Source organism: Schistocerca americana, chromosome 1, assembly GCF_021461395.2.
Source record: "Schistocerca americana isolate TAMUIC-IGC-003095 chromosome 1, iqSchAmer2.1, whole genome shotgun sequence".
Classification (NCBI taxonomy): domain Eukaryota; kingdom Metazoa; phylum Arthropoda; class Insecta; order Orthoptera; family Acrididae; genus Schistocerca; species Schistocerca americana.
Window position 1 is genome coordinate 140,899,235 of NC_060119.1, and position 22,362 is coordinate 140,921,596.

General features: G+C 43.6%; 1 protein-coding gene across 3 annotated transcripts in view; it reads left to right on the forward strand.

Moving 5' to 3' along the window:
- The window catches only part of LOC124620705 (gamma-butyrobetaine dioxygenase-like), a 203,852-nt gene that overhangs the window by 66,630 nt on the left and 114,860 nt on the right, over window positions 1-22,362 (forward strand). For all 3 annotated transcript variants that reach the window (XM_047147090.1, XM_047147088.1, XM_047147089.1), the window contains exon 2: window positions 19,301-19,389. In XM_047147090.1, the coding sequence (XP_047003046.1) occupies window positions 19,312-19,389 (78 nt within the window). In that variant the 5' untranslated portion in view covers window positions 19,301-19,311. The remainder of the gene's footprint in view (window positions 1-19,300; window positions 19,390-22,362) is intronic.

Below are 22,362 nucleotides of genomic sequence, written 5' to 3' on the forward strand. Positions count from 1 at the left end.
TGTATCTGCAAATCATTGCCAAGCGTGATTTCCGCACCTGCACATTCTTCGCGCGCGTGTTCTATATACAGGGGCGTCGGCCTGCGGATACCCTCAGTCGTACTTAGCCACCAGCAAGGTTCAACCACGCGAAGATGTCGGACAGTTGCTCCAAGGAAATATTGTGGAATTTGCACAACGTCATCCGGCGGCAAAGTCAGGGAGACTATTACAGTCCACAGTAATATCAGCCTGTGTATTATCTATGAAATGTTCCTCGTATTAATAAATACATTGTGAATCGTCGTTCCTTGAAGTATTTTAAAGGTGATCTACAAATATAGTTACCTATTTTATTTAATAAAGAATAGGTTTTAAACTACTGTATCAGACAGAAACTGAGTTAGTTTTTGGAGTATTGAAGGCGTTACTTACACTACATGACGGAACTGAGGCTGCTGTACTTGTTCTAAACAACCACCTTGCCTTCCTCCTGTTTGTGCACATCATGCTTAAATAGCCCTTTTCAATCTATCCCAGACATGTTCAATAGGGTTCATGTCTGGAGAACATGCTGGCCACTCTAGTTGCGCAATGTTGTTATCCTGAAGGAAGTCATTCACAAGATGTGCATGATGGGGGTGTGAATTGCTGTCCATGAAGATGAAGGCGTTACCAATATGCTGCCAATATTGCACTATCGGTCAGAGGATGGCATTCATGTATTGTAATGCTGTTATGGCGCCTTCCATTACCACTAGTGACGTACATCGGCCCCCACATAATGCCACACAAAAACAGCAGGGAACTTCCACCATGCTGAACTCACCAGACAGTGTGTCTAAGGTGTTCAGCCTGACAGGTTTGCATCCAAACACATCCCCGATGATTGTCTGGTTGAAGACATACACGACATTCATTGATGAAGAGAATGTGATACCAATCCTGAGTAGTTCATTCAGTATGTTGCTTGGCCCATCTGTACTGCACTACATGGTGTTGTGGTTGCAAAGATGGACCTCACCATGGACTTCGGGAGTGAAGTTGTGCATCATGCAGCCTATTGCACACAGTCTGAGACGTAACACGATGCCCTGTGGCTGCACGAAAAGCATTATTCAACATGGTGGCATTGCTGTCAGGGTTCCTCCGAGCCATAATCCATAGGTAGCAGACATCCATTGCAGTAGTTGCCCTTGGGCAGCCTGAGTGAGGCATGTCATTGACAGTTCCTGTCTCTCTGTATCTCCATGTCCGAACAACATCGCTTTGGTTCACTCTGAGATGCCTGGACACTTCTTTTGTTGAGAGCCCTTCCTGGCACAAAGTAACATTGTCCTAACATGTCATGTGCTGAAGTTAAAATCTTCTAGGTTATTAGGCCGCGTCATGTTTCTTCTAAAATGTTCGACGTTTCGACCCCTCTGCTGGGATCTTCCTCAGGATCTTTTGGTGTATATAGGCGAAACGGGAAGAACTGTTAAAGAACGCATTAAGGAACACGAACTGCCCATGCCGCTAAATCAAAGTGCAAAATCGGCAGTAGCGGAACGTCACGAGAACTGTGGCTCTGACATCGATTTTAATAACGTACGTGTACTGGTTAAAGAAACAAACATTTATAGAAGAAAGGTCCGAGAAGCGGTTGAAATTTCTAAGAATTCGTCTAATTTCAATAGAGAGGACGGCTATAAGCTTCCGTCATCGTGGCTCCCCGCCATCAAGGACGTGAATACGCGGCCGCGGTCTGCGAGCGACATAAAAAACACGCTGCAAGTCCACCTCGGCGGACAATAATAATTTGGGTAAACATTTCCCCTCTCTTGCTCTGTCCGTTTCGAATCTAGCCACTGATGACGACCAACCAATAACGATAGCAGGCATTTCAACCAATATCCCATCTCCAGCATAAGTGTGGAACAGTGCCTTTCTATCCACTGACGATGACCGCCAATGGTATCCACACGAGATGAGCTACCAACGCCCCTTCTTCTGTATTAGCCTATGACTATGGTCCACCAATGGTAGCCACATGTATTTTAACCAATACTATCACTTCTCCAGCACGAACGCCAGAAAATGTCCCCTTTATAATGGACGCGACAATCGTCTCTGACAGTGTTCTAGCAGTAGTGGACACCAAAAGATCCTGAGGAAGATCCCAGCAGAGGGGTCGAAACGTCTAACATTTTAGAAGAAACATGACGCGGCCTAATAACCTAGAAGATTTTAACTTCAGTGACAACGGCCACGAAAGCCTGCACACTTACGTGTCATGTACTGCTGGGAGTTTATTGGATTATGTCTCAGATGACGTGTGTTTTACTTATTATTTTGAGTAAATCAATTTTGATTCTGTAATTTCCTTGTATTTTAGCACTGAAAATGGCTATTTATAGCTGAAATCTGGATATGCAAGAATTATTAAAAAAAACAGTGGGACTACGACTGACTGCTCTGTTCCTATCCTTCCTTAGTTTAGATAGTTTTCTTGTAAATATGAAACTGTCGTGTCATAAAGCTTTTGCAGTGGTTTCTGACTGTGCTCGTCTAATAATCGTTAATCAAACAGAAACCAGAAAGTGCTTGAAGAGCTGAGGCTGCTATCGTCCTTCACACATCTTAACGCAAACCGCGATAACCAGTCACGCACTCGTGGGCTGTTGTACTGTGGCTTGTTAATCCTAGATTTGGTTGCTCTTAAACTGGCGTCCCGTGAGATAAAGCGCTGGCTATCTGCAAATAGCACGAGACAGTGCTATCAGTAAACACAAGTGTTCGCGTTTCACGCCGACCTTGGGAAGCCATTTTGTGAAGGACGTGTTTTAATCGAGCGAGTCGACGCTCTCGTTTATGAACTACGTTCGCAATCTGGAATACCGAGGTTAGTCACAGTAAGGGTTTTCTTCTTAAACTCTACATCCCACTACAGTTGTCTAGGTAAGCCTCTAAATGCTTTACTCTGTTTTGTTGTGATGGCTTTCATACCGATGAAGTCGCACTCGAGTAAATCGCCTTTCCAAACCTGTACTGGACATTTATTTATTTATTTATTTCACCTTGCAAGTATAGGCCTTTCAGGCCCCCTCTTACATCTAACAAGACATCCTTAATGAGGCAACATTACAATATGTATAGCAAAGCACAATATTTAGTGACGATAATAATAAGGGTAATAATAATAACAATAATAATGATTTTCCTGAGATATGACAAACAAATTCGTAGCGAGCATTAAAAATACTCCAAATTTCTTAAGCACAGGATACGCTACGATCAACAGAGTGAATAAATTTAAGTCCTTAGGGGAAATAATGCGGCCAAACCGTGTATATAAAGAAATAAACAAAAACACTGCCCTGAAAATGGAAATGGGTTATCATTTAACGAAGGACATTTACAATAAAAAATCGCTTTCAGTAAAAACAAAAATCCACACTGCAACAGCATCATAAAACAGATATTCTTTATGAAATAGTGAAGAATTTACACCCAAAATGAAACAGCAATCTGAGAATTTTATTTTGTGGTCACTTGATTCGAATGAACCGCGAAAGATAGATTAAAAAGAAATCTCACAGTTTCGACAAAAGTCTCAAACACAAATAATTTGGTTCAGGTTAAGGAAAACAGTTTATCAGAGATAACTATTACGAAATCAGAAATGCTAGACATGCTAAATTTTCGAAAGAAGATTGGGAAGTTCAGGGTTTTTCAGAAAGCGCATTAGTGTATGGACAGATGAAAAAAAGAAACACGATGAAAGAATGAAGAAATTTTAGAAAGACCGAAGATCAGGAAAGAATACAAAATCACCAGAAAGTTACTTCACGTGGTCTATAGATGGCATAAACCGAAGGAAGAATTGTAATAAGAACAACAACAATAATAATAATAACACAGTTTTAAATACGGCTGTTCCTCAGCAACTATGTACAATTTTCAAACATAGAAATTATACAGCCAACCGGTTGCAAATAACTATTTGGTATGATTGACCTAGGTTTCGACATCCATTACGGGTGTCTTCATTAGTATGAAATTTTGAGAAATCGTAAAATTACATCGCGAGAGAGCAATGGTCAGAATTTAGAGCAGCTATGCTCAAGTGAAAAATAAATTAATTTTTGACCTGAGCGTAGCTGCTCTAAAATCTTGACATTTCTTTCTCGCAATGTAATTTTACGGTGTATAGTAGTAGTAGCAGTAGTAGTAGTAGCAAGGACAAGGAAAATGGAGTGGCTTTTCAAGTAACAAAGGACCTGTATAATAAGAAATCTATTTCCATAAACGCAAAACTTCAGCACTACAGCGTTGTCATTATGCCAGAATAGCTTTATACTTCAAAAAGCCTTTCTTTAAATACAGCCAAACAATTAGACAGAAAAGAAAAGGAGAAAAGCTATCAATATTTTGTCCAAAATATGAGAATGGGAAATGGTATTAAGTATGAAAGCAATTTATGAAAAAATAGAACCAATATCTGACATAATGAGAAAGAGAAGCGTTTTACACTATCGACACCTGAAATTTCAATATGAAAAGAGGATAACGAAGAGAATTTTTAACTTTTTTGACAGAAACCCAGAAACATCAATGACATGGATCAAAGAAGTAAAAGCTGACCTGAGAGAAATGGAAATAACAGAGGTAGAAATAGGAGAAAGAGAAAGGTTCAGAGCAAAAGGAAAAAATTTTAGAGGTCTTCCAGGAGAATACAAAGAAAATGGCAGGCGCAATATGGGCAGAAGGAAGCAAAGAAAAAGACAGAAAGAATGAGAAACTATTGGAAAGAAAGAAAGGAGGAAAGAAAGAAGACTGAAGTTACTTCATTTGGTCCTTAGCAGAACAAAACAATAAACAACATATGTTGTAACGAATACATGGAATTTAAGAAATGTCAGTCTTATTAACAGTGTGTTGAACAATTTCGTCATTAGCTTCTTGTCGAATGTGATTGACACCTGACAGAAATGTATGACACCATTACACAAGGAATCAAATGTGGAAAAGAAGTTGATATGTCAGAGGAAGAACCAGAAACTATGAGATGGAAAGAAGAAAACAAAGAGAAAAACATGCCTAGTTTACAACGTGACAGAGATACTGAATCTCTGTTGGGCAGAAGGAAAACAGCTTGAATACGACGAGAGGGAGACTACGCCGATGATGACAGACAGAACTCCAACCCTTTAAGTGACGCTAGGTGATACTATATATACCATTGGTCTCAAATGCTATTTATTGCTGTATTTACTCCAAATAATCGGTTTTATTGTAATTAATACGAGGGCGGTTCAGAAAGTAACCTCCGATTGGTCACAGTGCGGGTTGTGGGGGGAGTAGCGACGCCATCTGTGCGTTCACGCACTCAACAGGTCAGTCGGCATCAAGCCATGGTCGAGTGAACGTCGTACCTGCGCTAGTTTAGTTTTTGTGGCAGTTTGAAATGTGTGCTGCAATAGAAAACCCCGCCAAATGTGAAGTACGTGCTGTCATAAGGTTTTTTACAGCCAAAAGAATATTCTGCAGCAGCTATTCATCGTGAGCTTTGTGCCGTGTACGGACCAAGAGTTATGAGTGAAGGAGTTGTCCGTGAATGGGTACGTTTATTTAAAAGTGGACGAGAAAACGTTCATGATGAAGAGAGGAGTGGTAGACCATCATTGGTGACTGACGAACTCGTTCAGACAGTTGATGCAAAAGATCGTGAAAATCGACGTTTCTCAATGTCGGAGTTGTCTACTGGTTTTCCACAGATTTCTAAGACTCTCTTGTACGAGATAGTGACAGCAAGATTGGGTTACCGTAAGTTCTGTGCACGATGGGTGCCCAAAATTCTTACCGACCACCACAAAACTCAAAGAATGGCCTCTGCATTAGACTTTCTGTCACGTTATGAGGACGAAGGAGAACCATTGTTAAACAGAATCGTGACCGGTGACGAAACCTGGATTAAGTACGTGAACCCTGAGACAAAAGAACAATCAAAGATGTGGGCACATTCAAATTCGCCTACCAAACCAAGAAAAGCCTCGCAAGATTTTTCTGCCAGAAAACTGATGACAACGGTGTTTTGGGATGCCAAAGGGGTGTTGTTGGTTGAATTCATGGAACGTGGTACGACCATTATTCAAGACGTGTACTGTGAAACAATAAAAAGGTACGACGGGCTATACAGAACGATAACGCCCGTCCTCACTCTGGTCGCAGAACAACGGCCCTTCTTGAGTCCTTCAAGTGGGACGTTATCAACCATCCACCTTACAGCCCAGACCTGGCGCCAAGTGATTTATCACCTCTTCATGCATTTGAAGAAATGGCTCGGGTCACAGCGGTTTGATGACGACGAAGAGCTCAAAGATGCGGTCACAGGCTGGCTTCAGGCACAAGCGGGTGATTTTTATGCAGAAGGAATTTCAAAGCTTGTGAAGAGATACGATAAGTGCCTCAATCGCTATGGAGACTATGTAGAAAAATAGTGCAAAGATGTAGTTGTAAGATGTATATATTAAAATATTTTTATTTAACTTGGTGTATTTTTTTAAATCAACCGGAGGTTACTTTCTGAACGGCCCTCGTATATTCACAATAGTTTCTCTGATAAGTGTGAATAGCTTTTTGATAATTCCAAATCGGTACGCTTGAGATATCAGCGAACAAGTGAATATTGATATGAATATTTACCGCTGGCCTTTGAGGCACTCGTCTTCAGAGTCATCAATTATTCAAACCGTGCACAGGCAGGGCGACGACTCCAGCGAGTGACCAAATGGTGTAAATTGCCCTGAAGATGACCCCATCGCGGGTTGAAGCCAGTTGGCGGCAAAATAAATGAAGTGCTTGTGAATGTCATTTAGAATAATTGATTATAAGTAATCCAATCGCTCTTATCTCCACACAACTATGTTGTCTAAAAATTTCAGAGTCTTCATTCGAGCTTTTCTCGCCATCGTTGAAGTTGGGCCCTTCCAGTGCATGGACTCTCGCTTAGTTTCTCGATCATAACTGAAAAACCAAGATTCGTCACATGTTATCACTTCTTTCCAAGAAACTAGGCTCATTTTCAGTGCTATTCAAATTGTCAGTACAAACATTTTCACGAGCATTTTTCTGTTCGATCGTGAGAATTTTCGGCGCCAATTTCGCACACACTTTTCTCGTGATAAACTGGTTATGCAAAATTTGCCTTACGCATTCTTCGTCAACTCCTACAGTTTCAGCAATCGATCGAATACTCAACCGACGACCGGTAGATTCAGATTACCCACTTTTAGTTACTTTCACCCGTTTCTGATGTTGAAGGACATCCCGGGCTTCTCATACATCTTGGAATCGCTTGAGCCATTATTCGTGTACGCTATAAATAGTTACGTCATACACTTCTTTTAGTAAAAATAGGTTTCCGTAGCAGTTTTTCCAAGTTTCATGCGAAACTTCACACGACAGTTCACTGCCCTATTATTACACTTATCATTTTTCCGGCAAATCAGAATAACAACTCTTACGCAACCGAACGTCAGGGCTGCACTGATTTTCCTACAGACATCAGAGATGCCGCATTCTACTGAGAGGTTTCACACGCCACAGCTATTGGTCGTTCAACCTAGGCGCATGTGTACTTAATGTGTCAGCATCAGTCCCGTTATTTTATAGCCACGCCTCGTACATACTAAATTGAGTAGTTTTGTAGACAAGGGAGATAAAAGTTCTGGCAAGGAAGGCTTGCCCGGAAAAGTACCGTTTGGATGTAAAATAAATTTGGAGATCGCGTCGCTTTCAGACATCCGCTTCACGGTTCGCACACAGCGGAGACAGTGATCTGTGTGCTCTACAGCAGCCTATGGCGTGGGCAGTGTTTCGAGTACTCGTCGTCGAGTTCACTTCTACGTGACGAAGGACGCTCACTCTAAAGCTGAGACCGTGGCGTGTCCCTGGAGCACCACAGTCAACCCTCCTAGCTGCGAACGTACCAGTTTCTCACAGCCGTTGTTGTAAACCGAGGTGAAAAAAGTCATGGAATACCTGCTAATATTTCGCCTGGTGTAGTGTGGTATAGTATGGACTCAACAAATCGTTGGAAGTCCTCTGCAGAAATACTGAGGAATACTGCGTCTGTAGCCGTCCATAATTGCGATTGTGTTGTCGTGCAGGATCTTGTGCACGCACTGACCTCTCGGTGTCCCATAAAGTCGGCCGGAGTGGCCGAGCGGTTCTAGGCGCAACAGTCTGGAACCGCGCGACCGCTATGGTCGCAGGTTCGAATCCTGCCTCGGGCATGGATGTGTGTGTCGTCCGTTGGTTAGTTAGGTTTAAGTAGTTCTAACAAGGGAACCTCCCCATCGCACCCCCCTCAGATTTAGTTATAAGTTGGCACAGTGGATAGGCCTTGAAAAACTGAACACAGATCAATCGAGAAAACAGGAAGAAGTTATGTGGAAGTATGAAAAAAATAAGCAAAATATACAAACTGAGTAGTCCATGCGCAAGATAGGCAACATCAAGGACACTGTGCGCTCAATAGCGCAGTGGTCCCGTGGTTAGCGTGAGCAGCTGCGGAACGAAAAGTCCTTGGTTCAAGCCTTCCCTCCAGTGAGAAGTTAAATTTTTTATTTTCAGACAATTATTATCTGTCCGCTCGTTCATAGACGTTTCTGTTCACTGTAATAAGTTTAATGTCTGTGTTTTGCGACCGCACTACAAAACCGTGCGATTAGCAGACGAAAGGACGTGCCTCTCCAACTGGAACCGAAAACATTTGATCGCAAGGTCAGGTCAACCGATTCCTCCACAGGAAAACACGTCTGATATATTCTATAGGACACTAGCGATGGCATATGTTGTCGACCTATGTAACTTGTACATTTGGCGAATGGGTAAAAAGATTCTTCTACCTTGCCCGATTTAGGTTTTCTTGTGGATGTGATAATCACTCCCAAAAAAGCGATCGCATCGGACGTACGGGCGGAGAGATAATAATTGTCTGAAAATAAAAAATTAAAATTTTCACTGGAGGGGAGACTTGAACCACGGACCTCACGTTCAATAGCTGCTCACACTAACCACGGTACCACGGCGCTCCTGAGCGCACACTCTCCTTGATGTTGCGTATCTTGCGCATGGACTACTCAGTTTGTATATTTTGCTTATTTTTTTCATACTTCCACACAACGTCTTCCTGTTTTCTCGATTGATCTGTGTTCAGTTTTTCAAGACCTATCCACTGTGCCAACCTATAACTAAATCTGAGGAGCGTGCGATGGGGAGGTTCCCTTGTAAGTTCTAGGGTACTGATGACCTCCGAAGTTAAGTCCCATAGTGCTCAGAGCCTAGAGAGCTTGTCCCATAAATGTTCACTACGATTCACGTCAGGCGGCCTGGGTTCGTTCGAATTGTCCAAAGTGTTCCTCAAACTAATCGCGAACAGTTGTGGCCTGGTGGCAGGCGCATTGTCATCCATAAAAATTCCATCGTTGCTTGGAACATGTTGCACCCGAATGGCTGCAAGTAGCGGAATATCCAGAGGTCCCAGTCCATTCCATGTAAATACAGCCCATACCATTATGGAGCCACCACCAGTTGCACAGTGCCTTGTTGACAACCTGGGCCCATCGCTTCATGGGGTCTGCGCCACACTTGAACCCTACCATCAGCTCATCTGAGCAGGCCACGGTTTTCCAGTCGTCAAGTGTCCAACCGATAAGGTCACAATAGCAGAAGAGGGATTGCAGGCGATGTCGCGTTGTTAGCAAACGAACCCACGTCAGTCGTCAGCTGCCACAACCCACTAACGCCAAATTTCGCCGCATTGTCCGAATGAAAACGTTCGTCGTACGCCCCAATTGATTTCTGCGGTTATTTCACGCAGTGTCGCTTGTCTATTAGCTCTGACAACTCAACGCAAACGTCGCTGCTCTCAGTCGTTCAGTGAATGCCGTCGGCCACTGCATTGCCCATGGTGAGAGGTAGCGCCTGAAATTTGATGTTCTCGACACACTCTTGACACAGCGAATCTTGGAATATTGAATTCCCTAACGACGGGAGGTGAAGGGGAACAGTCTACGTCTGATCCTCCAGATTTACGTTTTCCTCAAGTTCTCTACAGGGCGAAAAGTATTTAAACAGACAAACTCTGGGAGGTTCTAGGGGACATCAAAACAAATATTTTTCCCTAATGTCATATCTTCCTTTGAGGAATATTTAAACCGGTCGAGGAAGATTTCTCTGGTGGCAAATTAACTAAAGCAACAAACACTTTTCCATTGTTTAATGACCAAGAGGCAATACATTAACACAACCCAATTACAGTTACAGTAGGTTTTCAAAAATGACTCCATTGATACGTAAACAAAAGTTACTCCGTCGGATCATGTTCTGTCTGACACGGGCAGAAACCACAGGAGTATCCTGAACTGTTACTGCTGCTGCTACTATCGGGGCAAACAGATCCTCTTCTGATGCAACAGGAGTTGCAGAAACAAGGTTGTGCATCTCTCCCCACACAAAAAAGTCCAGAGGGGAGATATCTGGGGATCGAGCAGGCCATGGTACAGGACCACCTCTGCCAATCCACGTTTCTGGGAACCGTCGGTCCAGGAATCGACGCACACGACGACTGAAACGTGCCGACGCCCCATCATGTTGGAACCACATGCGTTGTCTTGTAGGGAGCGGGACGTCTTCCAGCAATTCTGGCAATGCTCTGGTGAGAAAATTGTAATAGTGCCTGCCATTTAATGGCCTAGGTAGCAGATACGGCCCAATTAAAGTCCTCAACAACACCGACCCGCACATTGACGAAGAACCGCACTTGATGGGCGCTAGTAACTGTGGCATGTGGGTTATCCTCACTCCAAACATGCGAATTGTGCACGTTGAAGACTTCATCACGTCCGAACTTTGCTTCATCGACAAATAACACAGAGGATGGAAATGGAGGATACATTTCACACTCTTCCAGATACCACCGCGAAAACTGTGCTCTGGGTGGATAATCAACTGGTTCCAGGTTGTGGACACGCTGTAAGTGAAATGGACGTAACAATTGCTCTCGAACGACCTTACATTCGTCTGATTCGTCCCCATGTTACGTGCAATTGCACGAGTGCTGATAGAAGGATCCCGCTCCACATACTGCAAGACAGCTTCATCAAATTGCAACGTTCTTACCGTGCGACGGCGTCCCTGTCCAGGTAATCTGCTAAATGAGCCGGTCTCACACAGATATTGGTACACAGCAGCAAAGATCGTATGATGCGGGATACGGCGACTAGGATATTGTTCTTTATAAACCCGCTGTGCAGCTCGTCCGCTGTGGTGCGCTACGTAGTATGCACCAACCATATCAGTGTACTCAGTCCAGGTGTATTGCTCCATTAGTAAACACAGACAATGCACTACTACACTGGTGGACAGCAGTTGCCTACAACTGAAGAGCGTAATACGCCCTCTAACAACTGAAGATCGTAATACGGCGTCTGACAACTCAAGAGCGTAATATGGCCTGCACCGGTTTAAATAATCCTGATAAGAATAAATGACATTAGGGAAAAATATTTCTTTTGATGTAACCTACAACCTCCCAGAGTTTGTCGGTTTAAAGACTTTTCACCCTGTATACTCCTTTGCTAACTGACCCAGAGTTCCGTCTCTAATGACCATGACAGAGAAGGCACATTTCTTACGCATTTAGAAGACCATTTTCAGTTTCATGCGCAGTACGGTAGTGTTAAAAATTCACTGTGGTGAAGAAACTTTGCACTGTTGAGTCCCTCTAATGTTCTAACTTGCACACAATGATCGGCTTTCAAGCTTTTACAGCCACTTGTCCACTTTATGGCACATTACCATTGTTTTAAAATTTGTTGACTTTTATTGCCAAAATAATGGCAGCTCATAAATTGTCCTAATAGTTTCCCTGCAATGAACGTTGGAAAAAACTGTATTGCGAAAAAACATAAATTTCGCATGAAGGTTTTCGATAGAACCTATTGCTGCAGTTTCCATAAGTGTCACTCACAAAAACTGACTGGAATCGCTTCGTTCAACATATGGCAATCAATCACCTTCACAAAAGGCTATTTACAACTGAACTGGAAACGGGGAATACTGATAGTGTCGTAATTGAATATTTTTGTGTGTGTATGTTTTTTTTGCTCTGGAAACCATTGAATGTGCCATGACTAATAACTTGAGATACGTTGGAAGTACCAGAGATGCCTCATTTCAGTTAAGAGTACCTTCGCTAGATTAGCACTGAAGTTCCTTTGTTCGTGACATTAGGAACGCTGAATGCGCCGTGCTTGTATTTCATGGTCGTAAATATGTTATAACCTGTTTCTCGCTCACTTTCCTAGAAGCAACAGACAATAGTATCGGAAAGCGCTGTAAAGTGGCCAGAGCGGCAAAAGTGGCCATTGCATATTTTTTCCCTTCAGTAGCCTTGCTCCCTGCCGGTAAGTGGGCAAACTAATTCTAATATATACCATTATTGTAGTCAATGAGCTTAACAGAGGAAGCTTGTTCTGTAAGTTTTTAACAGGAATTTTTCTGATTTTCAGTCGTCTGATATAAGGTGACTCATTTATATTATCCCTGTTACCTACTTACCTGTTGAGTGAAGAAAAGTGATTTAAAAAGAAAAAAACATATTGCAATTGTTTATTACAGGAAAACTATGAAAGACACAAACACGTTGCGCCTGCCACTGGATAGAGGAAGGTTCAAAGTTCTTTGTTTGCCCAGAAACTATACCATATATTCAACATGAGCACCATACGTTGCCCTAGAAACATCGAAACTGCAGTCCATTTCATTCCACACATGAATCAATAGGTCGCTGTTTATACACTCATGCTGATACATTAAGGATAATTGCCGGATGTGGTGCCACACGACGTGGCACACACTACAGAGATCTGTAAGTCCACGGTATTGGTGATAAGTTGACAAAACCGTCCCGAAACACATCTGCTACAAAACGCCACTGTGTCCTGCGCATGTACCCCGACATCAATATGGGGTATGATCACCATGCACAAGTACAATGGCCGTACAACGGGTTGGCAACTCTGGATCAGGTGGTCGCGCAGCTGCTGGGGTACAGCCTCCCATTCTTGCACCAGTGCCTGTCGGAGCTCCTGAAGTGTCCTAGGGGTTTGAAGACGTGCAGCGATACATCGACCGAGAACATCCCAGAGCTGCTCAATGGGGTTTAGGTCTGGAGAACAGGGAGTCCACTCCATTGGCCTGATATCTTCTGTTTCAAGGTACTCCTCCACGATGGCAGCTCGGTGGGGCCGTGCGTTATCATCCATCAGGAGGAAGGTGGGACCCACTGCACACCTGAAAAGGCGGACATATTGGTGCAAAATGACGTCCCGATGCACCTGACATGTTACAGTTCCTCTGTCAAAGACATGCAGGGGTGTACGTGCACCTGCCGGCCGGAGTGGCCGTGCGGTTCTGGGCGCTACAGTCCGTAGCCGAGCGACCGACACGGTCGCAGGTTCGAATCCTGCCTCGGGCATGGATGTGTGTGATGTCCATAGGTTAGTTAGGTTTAATTAGTTCTAAGTTCTAGGCGACTGATGACCTCAGAAGTTAAGTCGCGTAGTGCTCAGAGCCATTTTTTTGTGCGTGCACCAGTCATAATCCCACCCCACACCATCAAACCACGACCTCCACACAGGTCCCTTTCAAGGACAATAAGGGGTTGGTATTGGTTCACGCCTGATGAAATCCCAGCGAGAATCACTGCTCAGACTATACCTGGAATCGTCCGTGAACATAACCTGGGACCACTGTTCCAATGACCCATGTACTGACACTAGGCTTTACGGGATCTCCTGTGACCAGGGATCAGTGGAATGAACCTTGCAGGTCTCCAGGTGAATAATCCCATGTCTGTTCAGTCGTCTGTAGACTGTGTGTCTGGAGACAACTGTTCCAGTGGCTGCGGTAAGGTCCCGAGCAAGGCTACCTGCAGTACTCCGTGGCCGTCTGCGGGCACTGATGGTGAGTTATCGGTCTTCTTGTGGTGTTGTACATTGTGGACGTCCCGTACTGTAGCACCTGGACGCGTTTCCTGTCTGCTGGAATCCTTGCCATAATCTTGAGATTACACTTTGTGGCACACGGAGGGCCCATGCTACGACCTGCTGTGTTTGACCAGCCTCCAGTCGCCCTAGTGTTCTACCCCTCATAACGTCATCAGTATGTGTCCTTTGAGCCATTTTCAACATACAGTCACCATTAGCACGTCTGAAAACGTCTGCATACTTACTCGCTGCACCGTATTCTGACATGCACCAACACAGCTCTGCGTATGTGGACTGCTGCCAGCGTCACCGTGCATCGACCGCAGGTCAAATGCACCGCAATGTCACACCCCGAGGTGATTTAAACCGGCAAATCGCCGACCAGAGCGTTGTTTCACCATGTATCAGCATTATCCTTAATTTATGAGCATTAGTGTAGAATCAACAGCGTGAACAAGACTCTGTCTTTTATGTATCCTCAAAGAAAAGAAAAAAAAAAAACGCAAGATGTGAGGTCTACTAAACGCAGTGAACAAGGTCTAGTTGTGCACCTTTTCCAGTACAACGTTGTGGGGTGATGGTATTAAGATAACGCCACACCTCAAGGTAAAAGTGAGACGGGGCGTTGTCACGCATAAGATTGCTCATTGGAATCTTCGTGAAGTTGAGGAAACAGTTTTGCAATATGTCCAGGTTGACACTCCTGTCACAGTTCCCACCGCAAAAAAACAGTCCATGAACTTTGTGAACGAAAACGACACGAAACACATTCATATTCGGTGAGTCTCTTCCACTTTCGGCGACGACGCCAGGGTTTTGTGACATGTAAATTCTTCCATTATGAAGGTTTACTTTACCTGATAGATGAAACGTCGATTGCCGGCCAGGGTGGCCAAGTGGTTCTAGGCGCTACAGTATGGAACCGCGTAACCGCTACGGTCTTAGGTTCGAATCCTGCCTCGGGCAGGTTAGTTAGGTTTAAGTAGTTCTAAGTTCTAGGGGACTGATGACCATAGAAGTTAAGTCCCATAGTGCTCAGAGCCATTTTTTTGAAACGTCGATTCGTCCAATGTTTAGCTCGGAAAAAGTTTCTCTGTCATATCTTGGAGAACTGAAATGCAAAATTCGCACCTTCTCTTACGGTCGCCGAGACGCAGTTACTGCAGTAACTGCAACTTGTAAGTCTTCATTTGCAGGCGTCGTTTCAAAACACGCCACACTATTGCTGGAGGAAGTTGAATTTCTGGCTTGCCCGTGTTATGGACTTCCAAGGATTCCATGTGAAGGCATCTCGGATAAACTCGACATTTTCATCAGACGTGCGTGACCGACACCACTCTTCCCTTTGCATATGCAACCAAACTCCAACAATTTTGTATGCCAGTCATAGACCTGATTGTCCAGAAGCGGTTCCTTGCGAAACCGACGGCGGAATGCACGTTGAACTTGAGGAACGGACTGACTTCGTTCAAATTCCATCACACAACATGATTTCTCTCGTGGTGTAGTTGTCATGTTGCTACAAACAAGAGCGCAGCTGTGTGAAAACGTTGGACCTTATTCTATACCCAGTGACATGCACAACGTTTTTCTGTCTTTTATATCTTGTCAGTAACAAACAGTTGACATCTGTTCCTTCTTTTTTGAACCATGCGGGACTCTTACAACGTAAGTGTTTAAATAAAGCTTTTTGGCTACAAATCTAGTTCCTTGTTACTTCTCCGCGATTTGAGAGTTTCATATGTGGACGATTAACGCCGACATGCCGATCGTTCGGGGGAAAAACCCACACTACTCGTCGGGAAACGTGAGCAGAGTCTTAACCACCCCCCCCCCCCCCCCACCCAAAAAAAAAGTTTTGGCCGTATATCACTACTTCTAAATACATTTATATACTTTCATCCATTGTCCTAACCCTTTTGGGCGATTTTAAGTTAATTAAGCTATATCATTAAAAACCGTCTCTGTTCTGTTATATTTGGCCTAATTCGGAAATGCGAATGAAAACAGTCTGCTGCGGTCGTTTGGTTTTGTTTCAGATGCTAGTGAATCAAGATGCACATAAATATGTCTGGAAATCAGAGTAACCAAAATGCTACCCCATTGCGAGGGCACTGCACATTACGGCCGGAAAAAGTGGTCACTATGCAAGGCTTCAGAAAAATGCGTACAATTTCTACATATTATTGTCTTTGTAGCTTAACAATATTTGTTGGGTTCCCTTTAACACGAATTTTCAAAATATGTAAGTGGCAAACTTGTATCAGTAACCATTGTTTGGTGTAAATTCAATTTTCCTTAGAGTGGCCGTTTTACCGCACCTTCACCTACACTTTATCTCATTTCAGTTATTCTCGACGTAGACCTCTAGCAACGAACAAAAAAATGGCTCTGAGCACTATGGGACTTAACTGCTGAGGTCATCAGTCCCCTAGAACTTAGAACTACTTAAACCTAAGGACATCACACATATCCATGCCCGAGGCAGGATTCGAAAGCGTCTAGAACCGCTCGGCCACCCCGGTCGGCTCTAGTGTCTAACGCTTTATAATAAACGAAAAAGAATCATAAATAATAACATTGAACTAAGAATTGAAGGAAAGCGGTATACAACAAAGTGACCGCTGTTACTTAAAAGGAGCCACGACCAAGTAATGTAATCTGAAATCATCAGAACTTAACTATGTATTGTGCAGCAAATGAAATAAAACAAAATGTCGTATAGTTTTAGATATGAAACTGCGCGATCTTCCCTCCTTCGAAATATTCCTCGTTTTCCATTGGCCAACAAATAAGTACTGAAAAAAAAGGAGCTATTAGTCATGGTCAGTTTTCTTGAAGGGGAATTTAAAGTATTTTGTTTCTCGTTGCGTTAGTGATGTCATTTTTGTTTTCTTCGTTACTGCTCAGAAATAAGTGAGGTGATGTCGTGCACATTCAGTGATTCCTTGGAAGTTCAAAATGGCTCTGACCACTATGGGACATAACTGCTGATGTCATCAGTCCCCTAGATCTTAGAACTACTTAAACCTATCTAACCTAAGGACGTCACACACATCCATGCCCGAGGCAGGATTCGAACTTGCCACCGTAGCGGTCGCGCAACTCCAGACTGTAGCGCCTAGAACCGCTTGGCCACCCTGGGCGGCTCCTTGGAAGTGAAGCATGACACTTACATCGTTCAACTAAATTTCCATTTTTGTATTTTTTTTAATTCCAAAATTATCGAATTTCTCGAACACTTATGATGTCCTAATCTGCATTCCTTCCAAGAAAATTATTTGTAACGCGGATCTGTCGGGCTTCTTTGGTTTCTTACATTTTGACATTTCTCAAGTTTACCGTTTCCCGTTTCCAGATTACAAATTTCGTGCAAGTCGAGAAAATTCAGTTTTTCCAAAAACCATCGAAGCTGTGCTCCACATGACTGAAGATACTCGGCATGTGACTTAGTCAGGGAGAAATGCATAATACGTATGCAGCATAGTAATAGGAGACAAACTTGAGTGCAGCGTCGGTCGGAAACGTTCCGAGATTGGTTTTACTCCTGGCATGTACACGACGTAAGCGCAATAACTGCGACGAGAGCTGTAACTGTTAACAAAAGATGTGCATTCGACCAGTTGTTGTCAGCAGGCAATGTTAAGTAGTTGACGTGCGGCCATAGAGCGTCAACGGCGTCTTGTGACAAAGCACAATGGAGCAACATCTGTAAATGAAGTACGCAGGACATTCCCCAGAACTTTTTGAAGAAGAGAAACGTGTGTGCACATCTTGACACGTTCGTTGGATGATATGTAGCAACTTTTATACACAGAAAAACAAAACTTTCGCACTTTGTTTTTGATCCAGAATATTACGCATCTTGCTGTTCGCGTGTGTCGCGAGAAGTGTATCGCATGTGGAGATAAAGGCTATGAAAACTGTAGAAACAGGAAAAAAGCGCACAGAAAATATGCCGCAAACAGCGACAATAATTCTTAAAACATGCTGTAACATACAATAAATAAGGTAGTACGAACGTATCCATAGAAAACTATATTTCAAAAAAGGAATAGTAAGAATGTAATAATGTGCTACTGTGTATAACCATGCTATTTTCTGCATGTGTTAGATTTTTAAAAAAACCCACTGATGATGGTGATATTTGTCGCCGAAACTAATTTGGGAGAATAAAGAAATAAACGAATAACAAGGTGTTTTGCATGAAGGCGGACTCAATTTCTGATATTAGTGACGTAATATTTGCTGACCTGTTTAGGTAATTTTGATATTAATCTCATTCACCAGCGCAGGTATGCATTGCAGATTTGTCAATAACACACAAAACACAGTGTTCAAAATGGCTCAAAAGGCTCTGAGCACTATGGGACTTAACATCTGAGGTCAGCAGTCCCCTAGAACTTAGAACTAATTAAACCTAACTAACCTAAGGACGTCACACACATCCATGCCCGAGGTAGGATTCGAATCTGGGACCGTAGCGGTCGCGCGGTTCCAGACTGAAGCGCCTAGAACCGCTCGGCCACAGCGGCCGGCACTATACAGTGCGTGCACGTTATTATTTATTCGTATTTGGTCATAAATGCAGGCAATGGCTTCGCACCTGAGTAACGGCAGAAGACATCGTTAGTATGTCTTGCTTACAGATGAGCGACCAAAGAGCAATATTTGTCTTTGTATGCACATCGATTCAGATTTTTCCTACGCTGTAGCAGCAATCAGCTGCTTCATGTTCCAAGATGAAACAAAACCAACAAAAGAGATCCCTTCGCGAAGCACTTCCAAATAAATGATGGCTTTTTCAATTTGGTTACACTGGAAATTTCGCGACCGTCGCTGTACAGGATCGTGGAACGATTAATTCTGAACGTGATGCGACAGTTTGCTCATCGATGAAATCAGGAAAGATAAACGAAAACGTCGCATCGTTCGTCATCGTCACAATGGCAGCTGTTGTGCAGAATGTCAAACACTATTTGATGAAGGAAAAACATAGTATAAATGTCTCTATTTGTTCCCTTATGTCAATCAAAAAATACCTTGACAGCAATTTGCATCATCTCGAGAAATTGTTGAATGCTTCCAAAACCACGTTTTGTGGCACCAACATCACGAGGGAAAAAATGTTTTCAGAACATTACTGGTTCGAACCCATGCTAAATTGTATAAATTTGAAAGGTGAATATTATGAAGAACAACACAACGGTTTGTATGAAAGATTATTTTTTCTTTATATTTGTAAAAAAACTTAAAACGGTCCTTGTATTACTGTGTTTCAGAGTTGGCGAATATGTTGCGAGCACCTGTTCTCGGCGCTTTGCGCAGTTTGTCCGCTAATTTGGCCTCCAGAAGACTTCTCACCACCAAGGTATTGACGCCACACCACTCTTACGATTCGCTGCTGCAGAAAGAGATGATAAAGTTCTGCCAGTTAATGTGTCAGTGGTGCCGTTCTAACTCCACCTGATGTTTGCATGGAGATTTCCTTTCACGAACTTCAGTGCAGGACACATCACCATACCTCGCTACTCAGATCTTTAGTAATGAACCCCACTGTCTTTTTGGATCCATGAGAAGGTGAAGTGAAATCACTTGATGCGATTCCAGCTGCTTGCAATTCGCAAAAAAATGCTGGAAGCTTGGGGGCTAAACTGTTTTGCGTGACGCAAGAAGCCACCACGAGACTGTTGTTAGTTTTAACTACACTGTACAACACAATACTCGATATGATATTAGGTGTACAATAATTCTAGTAGCAAACTTTCGCAATTCTTCCAGGAGTGTTTGCAGAGTAGTTTGACATAAGAAATGTACTGCCTCTATTGAGTCATAACTGATTGATTTTGACGTGTCTGGGGCCTTGACCTACGGATTATCAGCCACTCACTAGGTTCTGATGGGTGTAATATCATGTATACAGCATCAAAGGAAAAAAAAAGTGAAAAGACAAGACCCAGTTGATATCTTCGGACAATGAAATAAACCGTACAAGAAGAGAGAGGCGGTTAGGTACAGAACTGTAGGCTAAAATGCGGAACGAATGTAAAGAAGAACTATACAAAGGGAACAAACTCTAAGACGATATTGTGGATGGTTCAAATGGCTCTGAGCACTATGGGACTTAACTTCTAAGGTCATCAGTCCCCTAGAACTTAGAACTACTTAAACCTAACTAACCTAAGAACATCACACACATCCATGCCCGAGGCAAGATTCGAACCTGCGACCGTAGCGGTCGCGCGGTTCCAGACTGTAGCGCCTTTAACCGCTTGGCCACCCCGGCCGGCTATTGTGGATGGGGAAGAGAAAGTATAATACATGTTGGTAGAAGCCCATTATCATTTTCAAGTTCTTGCATGCTAAATATCTCTTTTACAATCAGATGCAATCTGTTGTAAAGTAAGTTATATCGCAGTTTGAGAAAGAAAAGTCTGTTAAGTGCAGCGCTTTATATGATTTATTTGTTGCTACTTGGCATGAATGGTGTGACGCACAGGACCGAGAAATCAGAAAAATCTTCCAACTTTTGTATCCATGGTTTTTTAAGCTGTTGATTCGGAAATACTCAAACCGGGCTTCTCTGGTACTGGGATTGTACACTACTGGCCATTAAAATTGCTACACCAAGAAGAAATGCAGATGATTAACGGGTGTTCGTAGGACAAATATATTATACTAGAACTGACATGTGATTACATTTTCACACAATTTGGGTGCATAGATCCTGAGAAATCAGTACCCAGAACAACCACCTCTGGCCGTAATAACGGCCTTGATACGCCTGGGCATTGAGTCAAAGAGAGCTTGGATGGCGTGTACAGGTACAGCTGCACACGCAGCTTCAACACGATACCACAGTTATTCAAGAGTAGTGACTGGCGTATTGTGACGAGCCAGTTGCTCGGCCACCATTGACCAGACGTTTTCAGTTGGTGAGAGATCTGGAGAATGTGCTGGCCAGGGCAGCAGTCGAACATTTTCTGTATCCAGAAAGGACCGTACAGGACCTGCAACATGCGGTCGTGCATTATCCTGCTGAAACGTAGGGTTTCGCAGGGATCGAATGAAGGGTAGAGCCACGGATCGTAACACATCTGAAATGTAACGTCCACTGTTCAAAGTGCTGTCAATGCGAACAAGAGGTGACCGAGCCGTGTAACCAATGGCACCCAATACCATCGCGCCGGGTGATACGCCAGTATGGCGATGACGAATACACGCTTCCAATGTGCATTCACCGCGATGTCGCCAAACACGGATACGACCACCGTGATGCTGTAAACAGAACCTGGATTCATCCGAAAAAATGACGTTTTGTCATTCGTGCACCCAGGTTCGTCTTTGAGTACACCATCTGGCGCTCCTGTCTATGATGCAGCGTAACCGCAGCCACGGTCTCCAAGCTGATAGTCCATGCTACTGCAGACGTCGTCGAACTGTTGGTGCAGATGGCTGTTGTCTTGCAAACGTCCCCATCTGTTGACTCAGGGATCGAGACGTGGCTGCACGATCCGTTATAGCCGTGCGGATAAGATGCCTGTAATCTCGACTTTTAGTGATACGAGGCCGTTGGGATCCAGCACGGCGTTCCGTATTACCCTCCTGAACCCACCGATTTCATGTTCTGCTAATAGTCATTGGATCTCGACCAACGCGAGCAGCAATGTCGCGATACGATAAACCGCAATCGCGATAGGCTACAATCCGACCTTTATCAAAGTCGGAAACGTGATGGTACGCATTTCTCCTCCTTACACGAGGCATCACAACAACGTGTCACTAGGCAACGCCGGTCAATTGCTGTTTGTGTATGAGAAATCGGTTGGAAACTTTCCTCATGTCAGCACGTTGTAGGTGTCGCCACCGGCGCCAACGTTGTGTGAATGCTCTGAAAAACTAATCATTTGCATATCACAGCATCTTCTTTCTGTCGGATAAATTTCGCACCTGCAGCTCGTCATCTTCGTGGTGTAGCAATTTTAATGGCCAGTAGTGTGTATTCTTCCCGTAGCCTGTAGGTATTACGCTTGTCCCATGCACTATCTGATGCCACACACTACTGATCTGATGACAGCTGTTACTGAACTTTATGAAGGCTTGAACTCTGATAGGGACACTTTCAGTGGAGTGTCTGAATGCTTGTGGAGGAATGACATCCCATTCTTCTTCAAGAGCCGAAACCAGACAAGGTAACGATGTTGGACGCTGCGGTGTGGAGCGACGGCGACGTTCTAACTCATCCCAAAGGAGTTCCGTTGGGCTCAGGACGGGACTCTGGGTAGGCTAGTCCGCTTCAGGACTGTTATTTTCCACAAACCAATTCCTCACGAATGCTGATTTG